At 44.3% G+C, this 17,147-nt stretch overlaps 1 protein-coding gene across 6 annotated transcripts in view; it reads right to left on the bottom strand.

Moving 5' to 3' along the window:
• Positions 1 to 17,147, bottom strand: part of enpp2 (ectonucleotide pyrophosphatase/phosphodiesterase 2) — an 88,563-nt gene that overhangs the window by 22,665 nt on the left and 48,751 nt on the right. For all 6 annotated transcript variants that reach the window (XM_085422035.1, XM_085422036.1, XM_085422037.1 and 3 more), the window contains 8 exons: positions 16,131 to 16,250; positions 15,705 to 15,760; positions 9,867 to 9,932; positions 8,718 to 8,790; positions 8,499 to 8,607; positions 7,477 to 7,602; positions 1,907 to 1,938; positions 1,628 to 1,755 (listed from right to left, as the gene is read on the bottom strand). In XM_085422035.1, coding sequence (XP_085278161.1) covers positions 1,628 to 1,755; positions 1,907 to 1,938; positions 7,477 to 7,602; positions 8,499 to 8,607; positions 8,718 to 8,790; positions 9,867 to 9,932; positions 15,705 to 15,760; positions 16,131 to 16,250 — 710 coding nt within the window. The remainder of the gene's footprint in view (positions 1 to 1,627; positions 1,756 to 1,906; positions 1,939 to 7,476; positions 7,603 to 8,498; positions 8,608 to 8,717; positions 8,791 to 9,866; positions 9,933 to 15,704; positions 15,761 to 16,130; positions 16,251 to 17,147) is intronic.

Here is a 17,147-nt window from a genome sequence, read left to right as displayed (position 1 = left end):
TAGTATTGTCTCATCTGACCAAAGGACATGCTTCCAATATGCATAATCTTTTTCCAGGTTCTTCAGGGCACACTTCAGCCTGGCTTGATGGTGTCTCTTCTGCAGTTTTGCTTACTCTGCAACCTCACAGTCCATTCCTGCTCAGGATTCCAGTGACGGTCTCCTATGAGACTACAATTCCTGACTTGGCTAAGTCATTGCCGAGTGTCTTGGCAGTTGTTCTGGGGTCATCGGACACCTCGTTGAAATCTTTGCTTCTTACCTCTATCAGGCTCGTTCTGTATTGTGTGGCTTGATGATACTTCTTACTCCAGTTCTTGACACTTGTGATAACTCTGTATCTCCATCTTCTGCTTAGTGATCAACAATTTCTTTTTCCCGACTCTAAATATTTTTCCTTGGTTTGTGTCATGATGCTTTCACAGGTGACGGCTCAAACACTTGCAGATTTTTATATACTGTGTGTAAATTGATAGATGACCCTCAACTTGATTTTACAAGCTGAGTCTTATAAAGCACATCATTGCACAGCTCTGTTTTTCCAAGTGGCTAATAATAACCAGCCTGGCCATCTTTTCCTGAAATAATTCTGTTATTGTGTGTGAATAGAAATAATTCATGCTTTCAAAAGAAAACATATGTCTAATAATGCTTTGTTAAAAATCTGTTGCTCTTTTGTAAAATGGGACTTTTTTGATACACACTTTAAATTTAATAGAGGCACTAATAATTTGTCCTCATGTGGATCCATTTATATACAATCTATGGGTAATAACATTTTGTTTTATCTGCTCTACAACCTATAACCACTGTGAGAAATAAGCATTAAAACCGTGAAGAAGGATTTCTGCCAAACTATCACCTGGATGACATCTGACAAAGAAATAGTTTTGAGGAGGACCTTCTTCATGATTTCCACGCAGGCTGAGGGAGATTCATCCTCACAGTTCTGTAGTGAGTATGTGATTACTGTGTGCCCTGACTCAACTGAGAGAACTGATCAAGTCGGATTTAAACCCTGAGCTGAAGTTCCACGTGTCCTTTGTCAGGTGGGGCGTCATGTGAGACGGTATCTGCCCACGGGAGGACGGACACAGTTCTCATCCCATATCTAGCCTAAAGATGTCCGATCAAACAAGATTTATCAACCATTTTATCTGATGCTCTGTAGGTTTTATTCTAAAATATTAACTGCTCTTTTATTAAACTCCTCGTGATACTTGCTGCTTTGCTTTGACCGTCTCCTGTCCTGTGCAGCTTGTCCCTGTCTTGTGAGTTAGATCTTGTTCCCCAGGTCTGACCTCTCTGCATACCGTCTGTGTCTCCCTCATTGCTGCTGCTGTGTGTTCTGTGGTCCCAGTATTTAGTGAATCCAGCAGTAAAGCTGTTTGTGAGTTTTGGATCCTGCCATGTCTCACACAGCGTTTTATGACATTACGTAGATTTTTGCTGCTCATTATATTCTCATTAAAAAATGTCCATCAGCCTAAAACAAGCTGCGTATGTCAAATTGATCCAGTTGTGTTTTCAGGATAAGAGTCAGGAAAAACAATCTTCCTCTTAGAGTGTTCAAGTTTGCCTCGTGTGTACTGTATGAGTATTTCATGTTTAAGTGTTCCTCTTGTACCTGGCAATGTGCCACTTCCTGTCCACCAGGAGATGGACATCCTCAATGCGTTGATTGTTGGCGTAGTGCAGTCTCTTTGGCAGGTGCTGCTTCAAGTACGCTTTGAAGTGCTGGTCTGCTTTCTTACACTACAAGAAAACAACACGAGCAGAGAGCTGACTGACACATCTATTTCATGTTTCTTTCTTTGCATCATTTTTTTCTTTTACAACACTGCACATGCTTTTCTGTCTCCACACAGCTTACATGGTCCTATATTATCTTAAAAACAGCACTTACCGTTAGATTGGCCACAACAGCTTTGGGGTCATCTGAAAAACAACAATGAACAGAAGTGAAAAGCATTGCAAAGTAATAATAATCATTTTAAGGGCATACTGTGTCAGACTCCGACCCATCCAAGGTGTGTGTCTGCCTACAAACCCCCCATCTCTTTAAGCTCTGACACGGATACAGACAGCCAGAATCGGGGTAGGATGGGAAAGATTTATGTTATATCTATATACACCTGTAACTGTCATTAACACAATTCAACATTATGACTCCATAATAAAACTCTTATTCTGATGCTTAAACTCCACAGACGAGTAACAACTGTAGCTGACTGGAGTTGGGCCGTTTTAATTTCTATGCAGAGTCCACTGTTCAAACACAGGAAGGTACGGGGACGACATGTGAGAGCAAACACATCATTAGCATTAACATGGAGCCTTTTCATGCACATATACAAGCCTGCTCTCTAACTTGTTGCTCCTGCTGCCCGGTGTCACCGTCACTGCCAGTAAATATTGAAGAGAATTCCTTTTTTGGGAAAATCACATAATAAACCAAATGCAGAGACATTATTTGGATACAAAGGCTTTATTTAAAAATACTGGTGGTGACCAGCGCTACCCCTCAGCCTCCAAGTAGACGCGCCTATGGTATCGTTTTGAAAATCCTACGTGACTTCTTTCTTGAGTTACTGTGTTCACAAAGTTGGTGAGAATACAAAACTATGAACTATGAAAACTCCATAAACTGTAGAAATGACTAAATACAGCGTTATCTAGCCTTTAAATGTGACAGTATGCATTTACTGGGACTCCTAAGTCTTTCATTTGTTTGGTTCTGGATTTTGTGCCTCTGTTCAGGCAGACTGGGAAACCTCAGCTGTACACACGGTAACTCCTGTTTTCACTCGGGCTTCACTCCGGTTCAGTTTTGATTTACTCCAAATATCATCGAAGTCTCTTTCATTCCTTTAACTGGCAGGCGAGTGTCAGATGTTGGACGGGTGAAGCTGTAGATAAGGAATGATAAGTGAAGGAGATAGAGACGTGACTGGGAGAAAAAGCCATCCGTCTACTCTTGGAACTGGCACAGTGGCACCGGAGCTGTAGATGAGGGGAGGAGAAGTGGGTCCTCTCTGGGTGTTGGAGATGAGCCTCTGCCTGTTCCAAACTGACGTCTGGCAGCACTCTCAGGAGGGCGTGCTTCTAAGACACTGAGTCTTTTCATCATGCTTTCCAATGTGGATCTCAAGCCAGCGCATCCTTTGCACTCTTAGGCGAAACTGCTGCGCCCCGATGGCAATGAACTGACTCCTTCTGTCACAAAGTCGTTGGACGTAAAGTTGTTTTTGAGTCCACTCCTTTTCCTGTGCTGATGGCGACGAACAACAAGAAGTAGTGTTATTTATGTCACATGTAAAAACGTGTCTTTTTATTATGATTTTTACAGCAGACTGGACGTTTTGATCTTGGTTTGTGAAAACTTCCATTCTTCCAACGAGGAGTAAAAAGAATGCATAAGATGAGATTGCAAACGCAAACATTTGTTTGCAATGTGCAGGCTCATAGTGTCAACACCAGTCTGCTGTAGAGACGACCGACATCAGTAAGGAGAACTCCTCACAGATCCAATGAGGCCGAGTGAAAAATTAGCCCATTAGATTCAAAGGCCTTTTACAAGCCTGGTAATTAAAGTGTCACTGTGAATGTTTGCTAGCACTATAAGGAAAGATGGTCCTGACAAACTAAAACAAAGCAAGTAAGCAAAGTAAGCAAAAGTAAGCAACAACAAGCAGTAAATGGGAAAAGCAACAAGTGCTCATTTTAACTCAGCAGTCAGAACTATTAAAACACTGCTAGAAAAAAACAAATGCACAAATTAATAAAAATAAAATAAAAAAATAAAAAAAACACCCAGCACGCCCCTGCGGGCGGTTTATCCTTCAAGCTCGGGTCCTCTACCAGAGGCCTGGGAGCTTGAGGGTCCTGCGCAGTATCTTAGCTGTTCCCAGGACTGCGCTCTTCTGGACAGAGATCTCCGATGTTGTTCCCGGGATCTGCTGGAGCCACTCGCCTATCATTCTCCACCACCCTTGGGGGCATCTCCCATTTTGACCTCGGGACTTCTAGGTTATACTCGGCACAGATGTTCCTGTACACTATGCCGGCCACTTGGTTATGGCGTTCCATGTATGCCTTGCCTGCTAGCATCTTGCACCCTGCTGTTATGTGCTGGATTGTCTCTGGGGCATCTTTACACAGCCTGCACCTGGGGTCTTGCCTGGTGTGATAGACCCCAGCCTCTATGGATCTTGTACTCAGAGCTTGTTCTTGTGCTGCCATGATTAGTGCCTCTGTGCTGTCTTTCAGTCCAGCTTTGTCCAGCCACTGGTAGGATTTCTGGATATCAGCCACCTCCTCTATCTGCCGGTGGTACATACCGTGCAGGGGCCTGTCCTTCCATGATGGTTCCTCGTCTCCCTCCTCTTTCTTGGGTTTCTGCTGCCTGAGGTATTCACTGAGCACTCGGTCAGTTGGGGCCATCTTCCCAATGTATTCTTGGATGTTCCTTGTCTCATCCTGGACTGTGGTGCTGACACTCACCAGTCCCCGGCCCCCTTCCTTCCGTTTAGCGTACAGCCTCAGGGTGCTGGACTTGGGGTGAAACCCTCCATGCATGGTAAGGAGCTTTCTTGTCTTTATGTCAGTGGCTTCTATCTCCTCCTTTGGCCAGCCTATTACCCCAGCAGGGTACCTGATCACGGGCAGGGCGTACGTGTTGATGGCCCGGATCTTGTTCTTACCATTCAGCTGACTCCTCAGGACTTGCCTGACCCTCTGCAGGTACTTGGTGGTTGCAGCTTTTCTAGCGGCCTCTTCATGGTTCCCATTCGCCTGCGGGATCCCCAGGTACTTGTAACTGTCCTCTATGTCTGCAATGTTGCCTTCTGGTAGTTCAATCCCCTCAGTTCTGACTACCTTCCCTCTCTTTGTTACCATCCGACTACACTTCTCCAGTCCGAACGACATTCCAATGTCATTGCTGTATAGCCTGGTAGTGTGGATCAGTGAATCGATGTCTCGTTCACTCTTGGCATACAGCTTGATGTCATCCATGTACAGGAGGCGGCTGACAACTGCTCCGTTCCGTAGTCGGTATCCGTAGCCAGTCTTGTTAATGATCTCACTGAGGGGGTTCAGGCCTATGCAGAACAGCAGTGGGGACAGAGGTTGTTTTTTCCTTTTGTGGAACAACGGAGCTTCAGGAGGTGCAGGGGCCTTCTTGAACCCCTAACGGTGCGTTCACACCGAACATGATAGACATCCCTAGCTGGTCGCGTGCACATTGACCAACACGAATTGGTCGCGCTTCAAAATATGCAATTTTCACGCGCGTGAAGCGGAAATGTGGGAGGAAGTAGTGCCAGACGGTATGTTTGCAAGATGTCAGCTGTTGATCGTTTGAAGAGAGAGTCTCCCTTCTCTATTTACTGTGGAGAGCAGCGGCGTAAAGGACGTCCTCGCCATACCTGGGTCCATCAGGTCCTCCAGAGGCGTGAGCAGTTTGGTGAGCTCCAGGAGCTGCGTCTGGATGACGACCGCTTTCAGCGGTACCACTGTCTTTCACTCGCCCAGTTTGAGGAGCTGCTGTCGGTCCCAGAATCGCCGCCTAAACACCAACTACAGGCATTCAATCCCACCTGCAGAGCGCCTGTTCATCTGCCTGCGGTGTGTTTAACACGGTAGTCCTTTATTGATATCTGTGCTAATATATGCTCATTTGAAGTCCCAGTGACGTCCCCACAACGGCTCTGAGCCACTCACAAACCTCTAAAGAGCGTTCCTGCCTTTTTAAAGTTTTCTTAATAAATGGAGCTTGCCTCCAAAATAAACTAACCTCTCTTTATTCTCTTAAATAATCGGTCTCCACTATGTTCCTATATAGTAGTTTATTTTTTCATTAGTATGATATGAAATCAATTCTACATGTTTCAAGTTGTGTGCCAGTATTTGCTGTGTAGTAGAACTGAGACATTAGTCATTACAAAACGTTATTTGAAATAATATTAAACTTCTCGGTGGAGAAAGCAGCTGGTGTCGTACAGCTCCGGGTGATTTGCTACGGCGTTGATGAGCCTTTCCTCCATATTGTTAATGGCTTTGGCTGGGCCCGCCACTTTGAACTAGGTCAGAGCATCACGTCACCAGGCTCCTGATTGGTTGTCGCAGTGCGACTTGAAGCTGGAGTTCAGATTCGCGGTAGATGCGATACGCGTGAATGAACAAAATGCACCACACAAACTGCCGCGCGTATTTCTATTCGCACTTCAAACGCGTCAGTCGTGCTACTTGCTCGTTTTCGCGACGCAAATCTGCTTCTGAATTTTCGCGGGACCCCCAGTCGCGCTTCATCGCGCTCCTCCATTGACTTTACATGTAAACCTGACGCTCTGGTCGCGTCTGTCGCGTTCAGTGTGCACCGTAACACTGCCTCTCTAACCTAAAGCTTCAATTCTGGGCCCATTGTTATTTTCTTTCTGCATTCTTCCTTTAGCTCTCAACCTAATTCAATGTATTTACAACTGTCACTTTAGGAGATATATATTGTAAGCTGGCATTCAGCTCTATATGTCTTTAACCGTCACCAGTTGGGCAGGCTGTGCACCCTACTCCATCGTTTAACCTGGATACGTGACCGGAGCTTTAGCACTGACCTCATTCTAAATGTAAACACAGCTGAGACCATGATTACAGCTCTGCTGTATCGTGAAATCATTCATCTTGCTTCTTCTTTTATTCCTCTGTGGCTAAAATCTTTCTCTCGATCCCATTTCCTTCTTTTAAGGAACATTTCTAAACTACGACACATGGTCTCCGCGGCTGAACTGGAGAAAATAATTCTTGCATTTGTGTCATCGTGCTTAGATTACTGTGATGTCCTGTTGACCTGCCCAGATAAATCATTTCTTGCACATTTCTGAGCAATATTAAAAGCTGCAGCCATTCTAGTAGCAAACCTGCATCACTCCTATTTTATATCCTTTACATCGGCTCCCTGAAGATTCATTATAAAATTCTTGTACTTACATATGACGCACTGAACGGCTCAAGGCTGCCCACTACACAAACTGCTGCTCGCACTGTTTGATCACAGGCTCTCTGCAGTCTGTGGCACTAAGACTGTGGATCCTGTGACAGCTCAGATTAGCTGACTCTGTCCTTCGAAGCAGATCTAAACCTCCCTGTTTCAACAGGCTCTTTGTTGAGACTTGGACTGATTGGAACTTCTTACTTAACCACCTTTTACTTTTTTTCTGTGTCTCGACTGGATGTTACCGTCATTTTCATCTTTATTTTTTCTACTTTGATGTTCAGCACTTTGTGACTCCTAGCCTGTGCAGAATACTTTCTAAATAAACTTTACTGACTTATTCACTAAGAGAGACTGCGTACACTCCCAGTGAGATCACATGAGACACTTATTTCTCAACCACAGTTATTTTTTCATGTTTGCTGAACAAAAGTGAGAATAAGAGTGAAAAGAAACACAACAAAGACGCCAACTTGACTTCTTACATTTCCTGTTGTTGGGCTGTCTGGAGCGTATTCTGCCTACGGACCCAGGGACGAGGATGATGTCATCAACGCTGGTCATATAGTTACTGAGAAACTCGGTGCGATCGCAGTGGGCCTCTTCCATACCTGTGAACATGTGGGAATGTGAGCAGCTGAAGCCAAAAACCAAGTTCATGCTCCAACAGCTCATTCCAGTTTGGGTCCGGTTTCTAATCACTGGACTAAAGATTGTAAGTAAACCTGGTGGAAACTTACCTGCCCTGATTATTATTGTCACCATACATATCTCAGCTGTAGCTACGTGATATAACATTTAATGTGGGAAACTTTAGTGTGTTGGTCAGAGTGAAAGGTTAAGATCAGCTGATGTAATTGCTAGGTCCCATCAGCTGACGGCTTTTAATGTCCTCTACACGTCTAATTAGCTGTGAGCGAAATAATGTTTTGACCCCTGCTGAGTTTGTAAGTTTTGTAAACTAACATAAAAATTAGAGACTGTTCATTTCAAGTGATCAAAATTACAAATGCAGGAGAGGAACATACAATCACTTCTTCCACTTGTATAGGCTGCGCTATTTAAGCTGCTGGTCTGCAGTTGATGAGCAACTTCACCCCACTCCTCCTTTCAATCTGAATACAGCATGTACTGCTCGTTCACTGTGGCTTACACACAGCAAGCAGAAGGCAAAAGTGTCCACTGTTATTTCATTTCCTCACAAGAACTAATGTGAATGATTCCTGAAGAGTTCAGATCTTCGGCTGGTTATCTGTCTCAGGTGATTACATTAACTGTTTTAATGTGTATCACCTGCGTTCACTTGACCTTCCCTGTGCGTATTTAATCTGTGTTCCACCGTTAGCCCTGTGTCTTAGTCACTGGTAGTCACGCAACTGGAATGAAGCAATGTTATTCTGTATAAGCTTCTGCTTCACAGATGCTGCTGTGCGTGCTGAACATGCCTGCAGTCCTCAAGCATGTAATACCTCCGCACACACCTGTGCTGGTGTGTGTGTGTCCGTACCGTGATCCCCGACCAGGACGATGTTGACACAGCGGTGCAGTTTCATCTGCTTGAGTCCATCCATGAGCTGGCCAATAATTTTGTCAACCATCCTCAGAGAGATGTTCAGCTAGAGCACACAGAGCGAGTCATCCTCCAAACAAACATTTTGGATGTTCCTTTACTGCATGCTTTCCACAAACATGCCACAAGACGTTTGTGCAGATACAGAGTACTTACATCAGTGCTCATGGGCCCCGTTTTGTGTGCGTATATGTCCGGCTGCTCAGAGTGCATGGCGTAAACATAAGGCCTGCAACAAAAGGTGAGTCAAAGTCGACTTCTAGTGGAAGTAACATCAAGAAATAAAGTTTCCAGAGGCTGGTTTGGACTCTTGTGATCCAGCTGCCAACATGGTGAATATCTCACATAGAAAAATAGGTTTTACTGCACACCCTTCTCCTGAGCTGTTTAACAGGTAACAATTAGCAAAGAAATAACCCAAAAAACAACTATTTAATATACTGTTATTGGCCGGATACTGACAACAAACAGATATAACCAATGCCACCGACTGCTATGTTATTTAGGTGATGTTAAAACTTGTTGTTTTTTCATTTTTAGCTATCAGGCAAACTCACCTTCAGCCAGCATTACTCACCAGCTCGTTAAGCAGAGCAACAGAAATGAGCACTGAATGGAGAAATGACTCCAACTTTTATTTAAATGAAAAACGATTGTTTCCACACTTAGTTTGAGCTTAAAGTGCTAGAACATTATATTAACGTTGGCTGATAATAACGATGTTTGCGTAGATGTTTCCTTCTTTAAGGTCACAGGCTTTTTGGTCAAAATCTGTAACTGTAGCTCTTATTACTTAATTTAGGTTGTAACAAAGTGAGGCAAACTGGCAAGGAAAAGAAAAGAAAATGGCAAGAAGAGAGTGAAGTCATCCTGTCATCCTTTAAAGGTATCCAGGCAAATTTCAAGTTTGGGGAGGAGCTAAACAAACCATGAAACCCGTGAGCTGAAAGCCCCGGTTTCAGACTGCTTGAAAAGCTTTCCACACTTGGCACTTTATGATGTCAGCAAGAGCAGATATCCCTCAGATATACATCAGAGAACTCTTATGCACAAGTGGCAGCCAATCAGAAGAAAGCTCATTTAAAGGACTCAAAGGAGCTAAAACGGTTTGTTTTGGACATTCGATGAACTGAGGGTCCCGCTGTGGTACGCTGTGGTACGTATCCACTGCATGGAGCTATTCTACTTTACATCAGTGTCACTTTCTCTGTCTCGATTAATTAAAGAGGGAACAAGCAGTTCCAAATGTCAAAGAAAATGAAAAGGAAGGTAAGAAGATGTAACACAATCAAACATACAGCTCACCTTTCTCCTTCAGGGAGGTGAAGCCACTGCAGCATAGTCAGTATCCTCCTCTCCAAAGGGATGGCACTGGAACACACACACACACACACACACACACACACACACACACACACACACACACACACACACACACACACACAAACTGAAGACTACGATCTACGATGTCTGCACAGTCTCCAGCTGGCTCATCACCTGGAGCAGCTCCCTCACCTGCTCGCTGTTCGCTGGAGTCGAGCTCCAAGCCATTTATGGTACAGGTCTGTCACACATGCTAGAAGATGCTGAACTCCATCACTCTGCTTACAAAGATCTGTACGCTTTGCCTCATTGTCCTGTGAAAATCTCAGTCTCGCTGAGCTGAAACCAGATGGGGCGCTGTGTGAACGTATCAGGCTGTCCTTTTCTTTGTTTCTTAGCTCGGTCCTTCTCAAAGTCTCGCTGTGCTCGTGTACTCGCAGTGGGTTCACAGAGCCTCCACCCAACAACTAATGGTGAGATCTGTCCTTATAGTAAGAGCTCTAACATGAGCTGTGCTTAATTGTTGATTTCCAAACTCAGGTGAACTTTTCCTCTGAAGCGCACTGAATTCTTACCCTCAGGAGAGCCAGCTTCATACCAGCAGGCAGGGTTATGCCATATATGGATCAGTAGAGTATTTGAACACAGCTACACAGCACAATTTATGGTGTCAAGAGCAACATACCGACATGTTAATATGCCACTCCTCACGCATGTACAGTCTTGCTCTGTTTCGCATTATTGACTTTCGCCTTCTCTTCCCTGTAGCTTGTGTTTTGTGCTCGATCTCTATATGCTACTCTTTCCCCTCCAAACCGGTCATGGCAGATGGCTGCCTCTGCCTGAGCCTGCCAGAGGTTTCTTCCTATCAAAAGGGAGTTTTACCTTCCTGCTGTCACCAAGTGCTGCTCATAAGGGGCTGTCTAATTGTCTGGGTTCTCTCTTTAATACTGTGGGGTCTTTACATTGCAGTATAAAGTGCTTTGAGGTGACTAACATTACAGCCTGTATTTTAGAGAAGGGCAAAGTGTGTCTCAGCATCTAATGCACCGACCAAGCTGCTGGCTGTCATAGAGTCCACAGCTGTCAGCTATCAGGTCTGAGACGAAGCCCGGATGTGTGACACACGGTGGGAGTGGGTGTGAGTGTGGGGGAACAGCAACCTGTGGTCGCACAGTTGTAACACTTTACAGCAGGCATTTCTCTCCCTGTCTGCTGCCTTCCTGTATTTTTGTCGATGCTAACATTTTCAGTTCTGTCCCTCACACCTCCCACTGGGTTTTTGGTGCACTCCCACTCGTTTTCTGTGCCCGTGGTTAGTTTGAGGACCTCCCAAAAAGCTGAACCCAACACAGACTTTGAAACAGGCAGCCAGACAATCCCTGGTCCCTGTTACTATCCCAGGGCCCATAGCGTTGCTGCTAAATCATCACAGAGGTGTGGACTCGAGTCACATGACTTGGACTCGAGTCAGACTCGAGTCATTAATTTTATGACTTTAGACTTGACTTGAAAAAATGTTCTAAGACTTGTGACTTGACTTGGACTTTTACACCAATGACTTGGGACTTGAATTGGACTTGAACCGGTTTACTTGAAAAGACTTGATATTTTACCCCAAATACAAAATTTAACATGCATATTATATAGAGATTGAAAATGTGACGTCATTCACGGGTAGAACCGCAAAGGATTCTGGGAACTCGTGGCAAGCGGTACTAGCGCACGCAGGCTTTCAATTAAAATCAGTCACACAGCGATAAAAAGAAACACAAGAAGCTGTTGTATTATTAACTGCAATAGCCGGTCGCATGACAGCCACGGGAAGCCGACGGGTAAAGAGATCGGTTGTTATCGGATTACGTCGTTGAAGAGAAATTGTTCGAGCCATGTTTCCGAAGTAACAAAGAGGCGACTGGATTGCAGCCATTCAAAGGTCAAATATAACGTCCCAGAACCCTCCAGCTCACAGGTTAGTCTGCTCCAAGCATTTACACAAAGGTCAGTCTGCTGTTGTAGTTAATGCGTCATTTTTCTTAACATAATTGGTGATATAGGTTACAAGCAAGTCTGGCGCTGAACAGAAATGGTCGCGCTATGCTCCTTTATTTATTGTGCATAAATAGTAAATTGTCCTGACACAATATTGCGTTTCGCTTCTGTTATTATGGTACATTGACAAAAACATATACTTTTATTCACAGGATAAAACAGGTTTTTTGTATCACTAATTGCCCAGTACGATTACAGCATACAGTATTATTGTCACTGCTACATTTCTGTGATGCTACCAGAAATTATTTCCACTACTAATTAATTACCGTTGATCTCAAAGGTCCTATTAATAAACGGTTAACGAATGTGTATTTATGAAGACGATTTGTGAGACTGGTAAACTTATGATACGTACGATGGTCTTTACTTTCTACACGGTGCATTTCAAGGTCCTGCACCCATCCGTCGGTAAACTGTACCTGGGCTTGTTGCAGTGACCGGAAGTTACTAAACTTCATGAGTGTGTGCACTCACTCCAAGAACCGTATAATTATAAATATGCATATAAATATGCTAAGATGAGATAGCTGACTTCATCTAACTAGCAAATGTTGTCCAGGCTACGTTGGTGATACAGTTTTTTTTAATGTGTATGATATTTTTGTCATGCGATTTTAAAGCTGGTCCTACAACCGCATCCAAGAATAACATGCAGCGTATCTCAGAACTGTCGGTGAAAATTATTCTTGGAGCTAGGTTTAATTGAGCTGCATTTTAAAGAGGTGCAATTTCACAATTTGTGTATATTTTCTAAGTTCACTATTTTGTCATGTGTTGAGAAAAACACAGATTTTAAAATTACATGGTCTAATATTTACATTTAGCATAACTGCAACATTATTTTTTCGTTTTTTTTTTTTTTAAAGACTCGAAAGGACTTGAAATTCAAAGTTTCAGACTTGTGACTTGACTCGGACTTTTACACCAGTGACTTGAGACTCGACTCTGACTTGCCTGACATTACTTGAGACTTGACTTGAGACTTGAGGATAAAGACTTGAGACTTACTTGAGACTTGCAAAACAATGACTTGGTCCCACCTCTGAATCATCAAACTATGAAATAGGTTGTATAAAGAAGGCTTTCTCAAGCACACAGAAATCTCATATGCACTCTCCTGCCTCTTTCTCACACAGCTCTGTCACTGCCAAGTGCAAGAAAAGCAATGTAAACCAGTCTTTGGCCCCCACGGCTCTACAGAGTGGCACGTCTGCGACCCGGCTTCACAGAGGAATCCTGCGCAGTGTAAACAGGCCCATTTGCACTAATTGCTATAAAAACAGCCCACTGCCATCTCTCTGCAGAGATGTACCCCCTGTTCTGTAAAAGCCTGCTTTGCTGACAAATGTGGGCTCCTCTGAGTTGTAGGTGTAATGCAACAGCCCGAGGGAGCATGAACAGCCACATTCTGCAGTCCTGGACAGCTCTGAGGTCACTTACACACATTAACGCTAAGCATGTTTACTTAAACTCTGCAGACTTTCACTGAGCAGGTAAGGACAGCGCGACACAAGCTCAGTATTATTTGGTACCCACAGATGCAAACAACACACTAAATGACTCGAACTGTAGAGAATCATTCTTAATGTTCTTAGTTGTTCCTGAACTGAAGCCCAGCTTAACACAAACCTTTTTACTGGGTGAAAAGTTCAAAAATGTCCTATTGTTGCAGAAGTGAGCAGTTTTCTCTAAACACAGTAAACGGGCTGGTACTTCTACAACACCATTGCTCATTTACCTGAGCCTACACATAGGAAGCATCAGCAAATGATGCTTCCCCTTGGACGGGGATCAATCCACCGACATTCAGACTTTAGACGACCTGCTCTACGAGCTGAAACACAGCCACTCACAATTATGGCATCTTAAGCTATATACAGATGTTCCTGTTTGGTTGGTGAACGCTGCAGCTGCATCACAGGCTGGACATACAGTGTTAAACTTCAGTGTGGTTTAAAAACAGATGATCTACATTACTGTTGTCTAAAAGGCTGCTGGGTCTGACTGAGAAGCCAAGGCTAGGAATCATTTTTGACTGTAATAAAACTGAGATTTACTGAGTAAATATAATTATACTCATCAAGACTTGATCTGACAGACCATCAACTCAAGAAAGAGTTTACTAAGGCCACAGATCCTGTTCAGGCGAACTCCTTTTTACACCCGAGGCGTCGCCTCCTACTGGCCATTAGAAAGACTGCAGGTTAAAACATTTTGTTGTGAAGCTGGAGGTATTGGCACGCATCGCCCAGCAAATCCTTTGACCATTACGCTGTACAGGGGGTGGGACAGTAGGCGGCTATAGACAGGCATACAATGCCCATAGGAAATGTCATTGGGAGGCTGGAGAAGAACTCCAGGACACGTTTAAGTGTTTCCAACAGACAAGTGGGCAAATATTTCCCCTTTTCCAGAAACTATTAATCTGCCTTTGTTACATCTCACCAAACATTTACTAAAACTGCCACATGGTGGCAAACCACAAGAAAAATAAGATCAGATTATTACAAACAAAAGAAGAGTGTAACCACGCAGTTACTTTTAAGAAGTGTAATTAATAAGTGTGGACCATGAAGTAAAAGCAAACAGAATGAAGCACACATTAGAATCTCCATTCGTTTGCATACAAGAAGGCTGATGAGGTTTGTCCCATCTAAAGGCAACAATACAACATTTCATAGTTTAAATGATGGAACTGGAAAATCAGCCTTTGAGTGGATGATCTCTGACCTACCAGAGCTGCACGGACAGTTTGTCACAACAGACTTACCATCACACACACAGTTACATGTCAGTGATACAGAGATTTAGTGTTTGCTGCAGTTTAGCAGCTTCGATATTAGAAAATTAGCAATGTAGTGCTTCTCCAGATATCCATGAGCACAGAGTGAGTGAAGAACCACGAGGTGATCACTGTGTGCACGTGTTTCACTCGAATTTGACCAATACTGTAGGAGGACTAGCAGTTCTTGTAAAACTGAAACAAAATATGAAGTTGACCTTGGTCACAGTTTGACTGAAGACAACCAAGGTGATCACTGAAGCTGAGTTAGACTGAAGTCTCACCGGTCCTGTAGGAGGACAGACGGACGGGCACCGAGGGCCTCAACATGGTAAGAGCTCATTGGTTCCTCAGTCAGCGTTCATATCAAACACAGATCAAGTATGAAAAATAATTAGCAAAACTGCTGAACCGAAGTCAGCTGGTAACTTTTCACATGGATCAACAAACAGAATATATTCCAAAGGCAGTCGTGACATTCCAGCCACGGCTTTGATCAACCAAGAACTGTGTGTGTGTGTGTGTGTGTGTGTGTGTGTGTGCGTGTGTGTGTGTGCGTGTGCGTGCGTGTGTGCGTGTGTGTGTGTGTGTGTGCGTGTGTGTGTGTGCGTGTGCGTGCGTGTGTGCGTGTGTGTGTGTGTGTGTGCGTGTGCGTGTGTGTGCGTGTGTGTGTGCGTGTGTGTGTGTGTGTGTGCGTGTGTGTGTGCGTGTGTGTGTGTGTGCGTGTGTGTGTGTGTGTGTGTGCGTGTGTGTGTGTGCGTGTGTGTGTGTGCGTGTGCGTGCGTGTGTGCGTGTGTGTGTGTGTGTGCGTGTGCGTGTGTGTGCGTGTGTGTGTGTGCGTGTGTGTGCGTGTGTGTGTGCGTGTGTGTGTGTGTGTGTGCGTGTGTGTGTGCGTGTGTGTGTGTGTGCGCGTGTGTGTGTGTGTGTGTGTGTGTGTGCGTGTGTGTGTGCGTGTGTGTGCGTGCGTGCGTGTGCAGACTTACACAGGCCAGAAGAAGGTAGCAGCCTTCACTCCTTGTCCTTGCGCTGTGATCCAGATCTAAACAAAGGTCTCAGTATTTATCAGGCCAACACAGATTATTAGGATGCTGCTGTAACACAAACAGTAACATGAGTGCGAGGAAGCCAAGCTCATAAACTGCAGCATGAAGGTGATCCCAGTGTGTGAAGGCACCGGCGTCTATTAGTCCACCTGACACTAACGCCTGTACAGCAGATTGCTGACGCACATCAATTACTTTTTAATATGCTAACAGTGCTGGAATGCTCCTTATCAACTCTTTAGCTCAAATTTGAGTAAATCTACAGCTGATTTCAGTCACTCCAGCCTCTGCTCTGACTGATTTGTCCTTCCACTTGTGTAGTCGACTCTAAAAGAAAAGCTCTTGCTGTTTCCTGGCAGTACTTACTGGCTGTCCTCCCCACCAGCGGTGATTGAGCTTCTCTCGGCCTCTCAGGGTGAAGATTGCATCAAACCCTGGGTCATACATGGAGTTTCCAACGATGCCATGAGACTCCGGGTAAAGCCCCTTGGACAGAATCAAACCATTATGTTTCGGTCAGTAATGTTTGCTGTCTCACGCTAAATAAGAGGAAGCCTCGAAATCCTGCCTTATCTAAACCTCAGGCTTGGTCTCAAATTTCAGCAGTGATGTTGTTCCAAAGGCATCACACAGAGCACAAAAAACAATACCTCTGCACCCAAAGACCTCTCCAAAAACAGCTCATCGACAGGATGCCTGTAAATTTAACGCCTATAGTGAAATGCAGTCGCTTACATCTGTATGATCAGGACACAATTATTGCCCCCTTTGAAATGTAAAATCTGTCTGAAAATGCATTTTAACAGAGCAAGGATAACAAAAACAAGAAATTAGTTTAGACTTAAGAAAAGAATTGTTGATGTTCACAAACCAGGAGATGGATGTACAAAGTTAGCACAGAGTTTCCAAGTGTCACGAGCTGGAGTGAGGACTGTCATCGAGAAAGACAGTACAGAAGAAGCCTGACAGAGGTGGGAGGTGAAACAAAGGCTGATAGATGTGTTTAAAGACCCTGGAGCAACAAGACACTAATGAATGAGTTAGCCATGTGAGGAAGTGCAGTCTCAAAGAAGACGATCCTGAACAGGAACTGACTGTGAGGCTGCAGACCAAGGAAAACCCAAGCCAGACTGAAGTATGCCAAGAACAACCTGGAAAAAGACTATGCCTGCTGGAAGGGCATTCTTTGGTGAGATGCGACAAAACTAGAGGACTGAGGTCACAGAGATTCTGCTGAAGTTTGAAGAAAGAAGGGAGAGACGTGCAAGCCAAAGAACACCGTCTCCACAGTGAAACACGGTGGTGGGAGCATCGCTTCAGTGCGTCTGGAACTGGTAATCTGGTCAAGGTGGAAGGAGCCAAGATGAAAGAAGGATTTGTGAA

This window comes from Rhamphochromis longiceps, linkage group LG11 (genome assembly GCF_057381845.1).
Source record: "Rhamphochromis longiceps isolate RC_006_pf linkage group LG11, R_longiceps_female_GT1.1, whole genome shotgun sequence".
Lineage (NCBI taxonomy): Eukaryota > Metazoa > Chordata > Actinopteri > Cichliformes > Cichlidae > Rhamphochromis > Rhamphochromis longiceps.
Note: the sequence above shows the minus strand (reverse complement) of the source record. Positions and strands in the feature narration are given on the sequence as shown.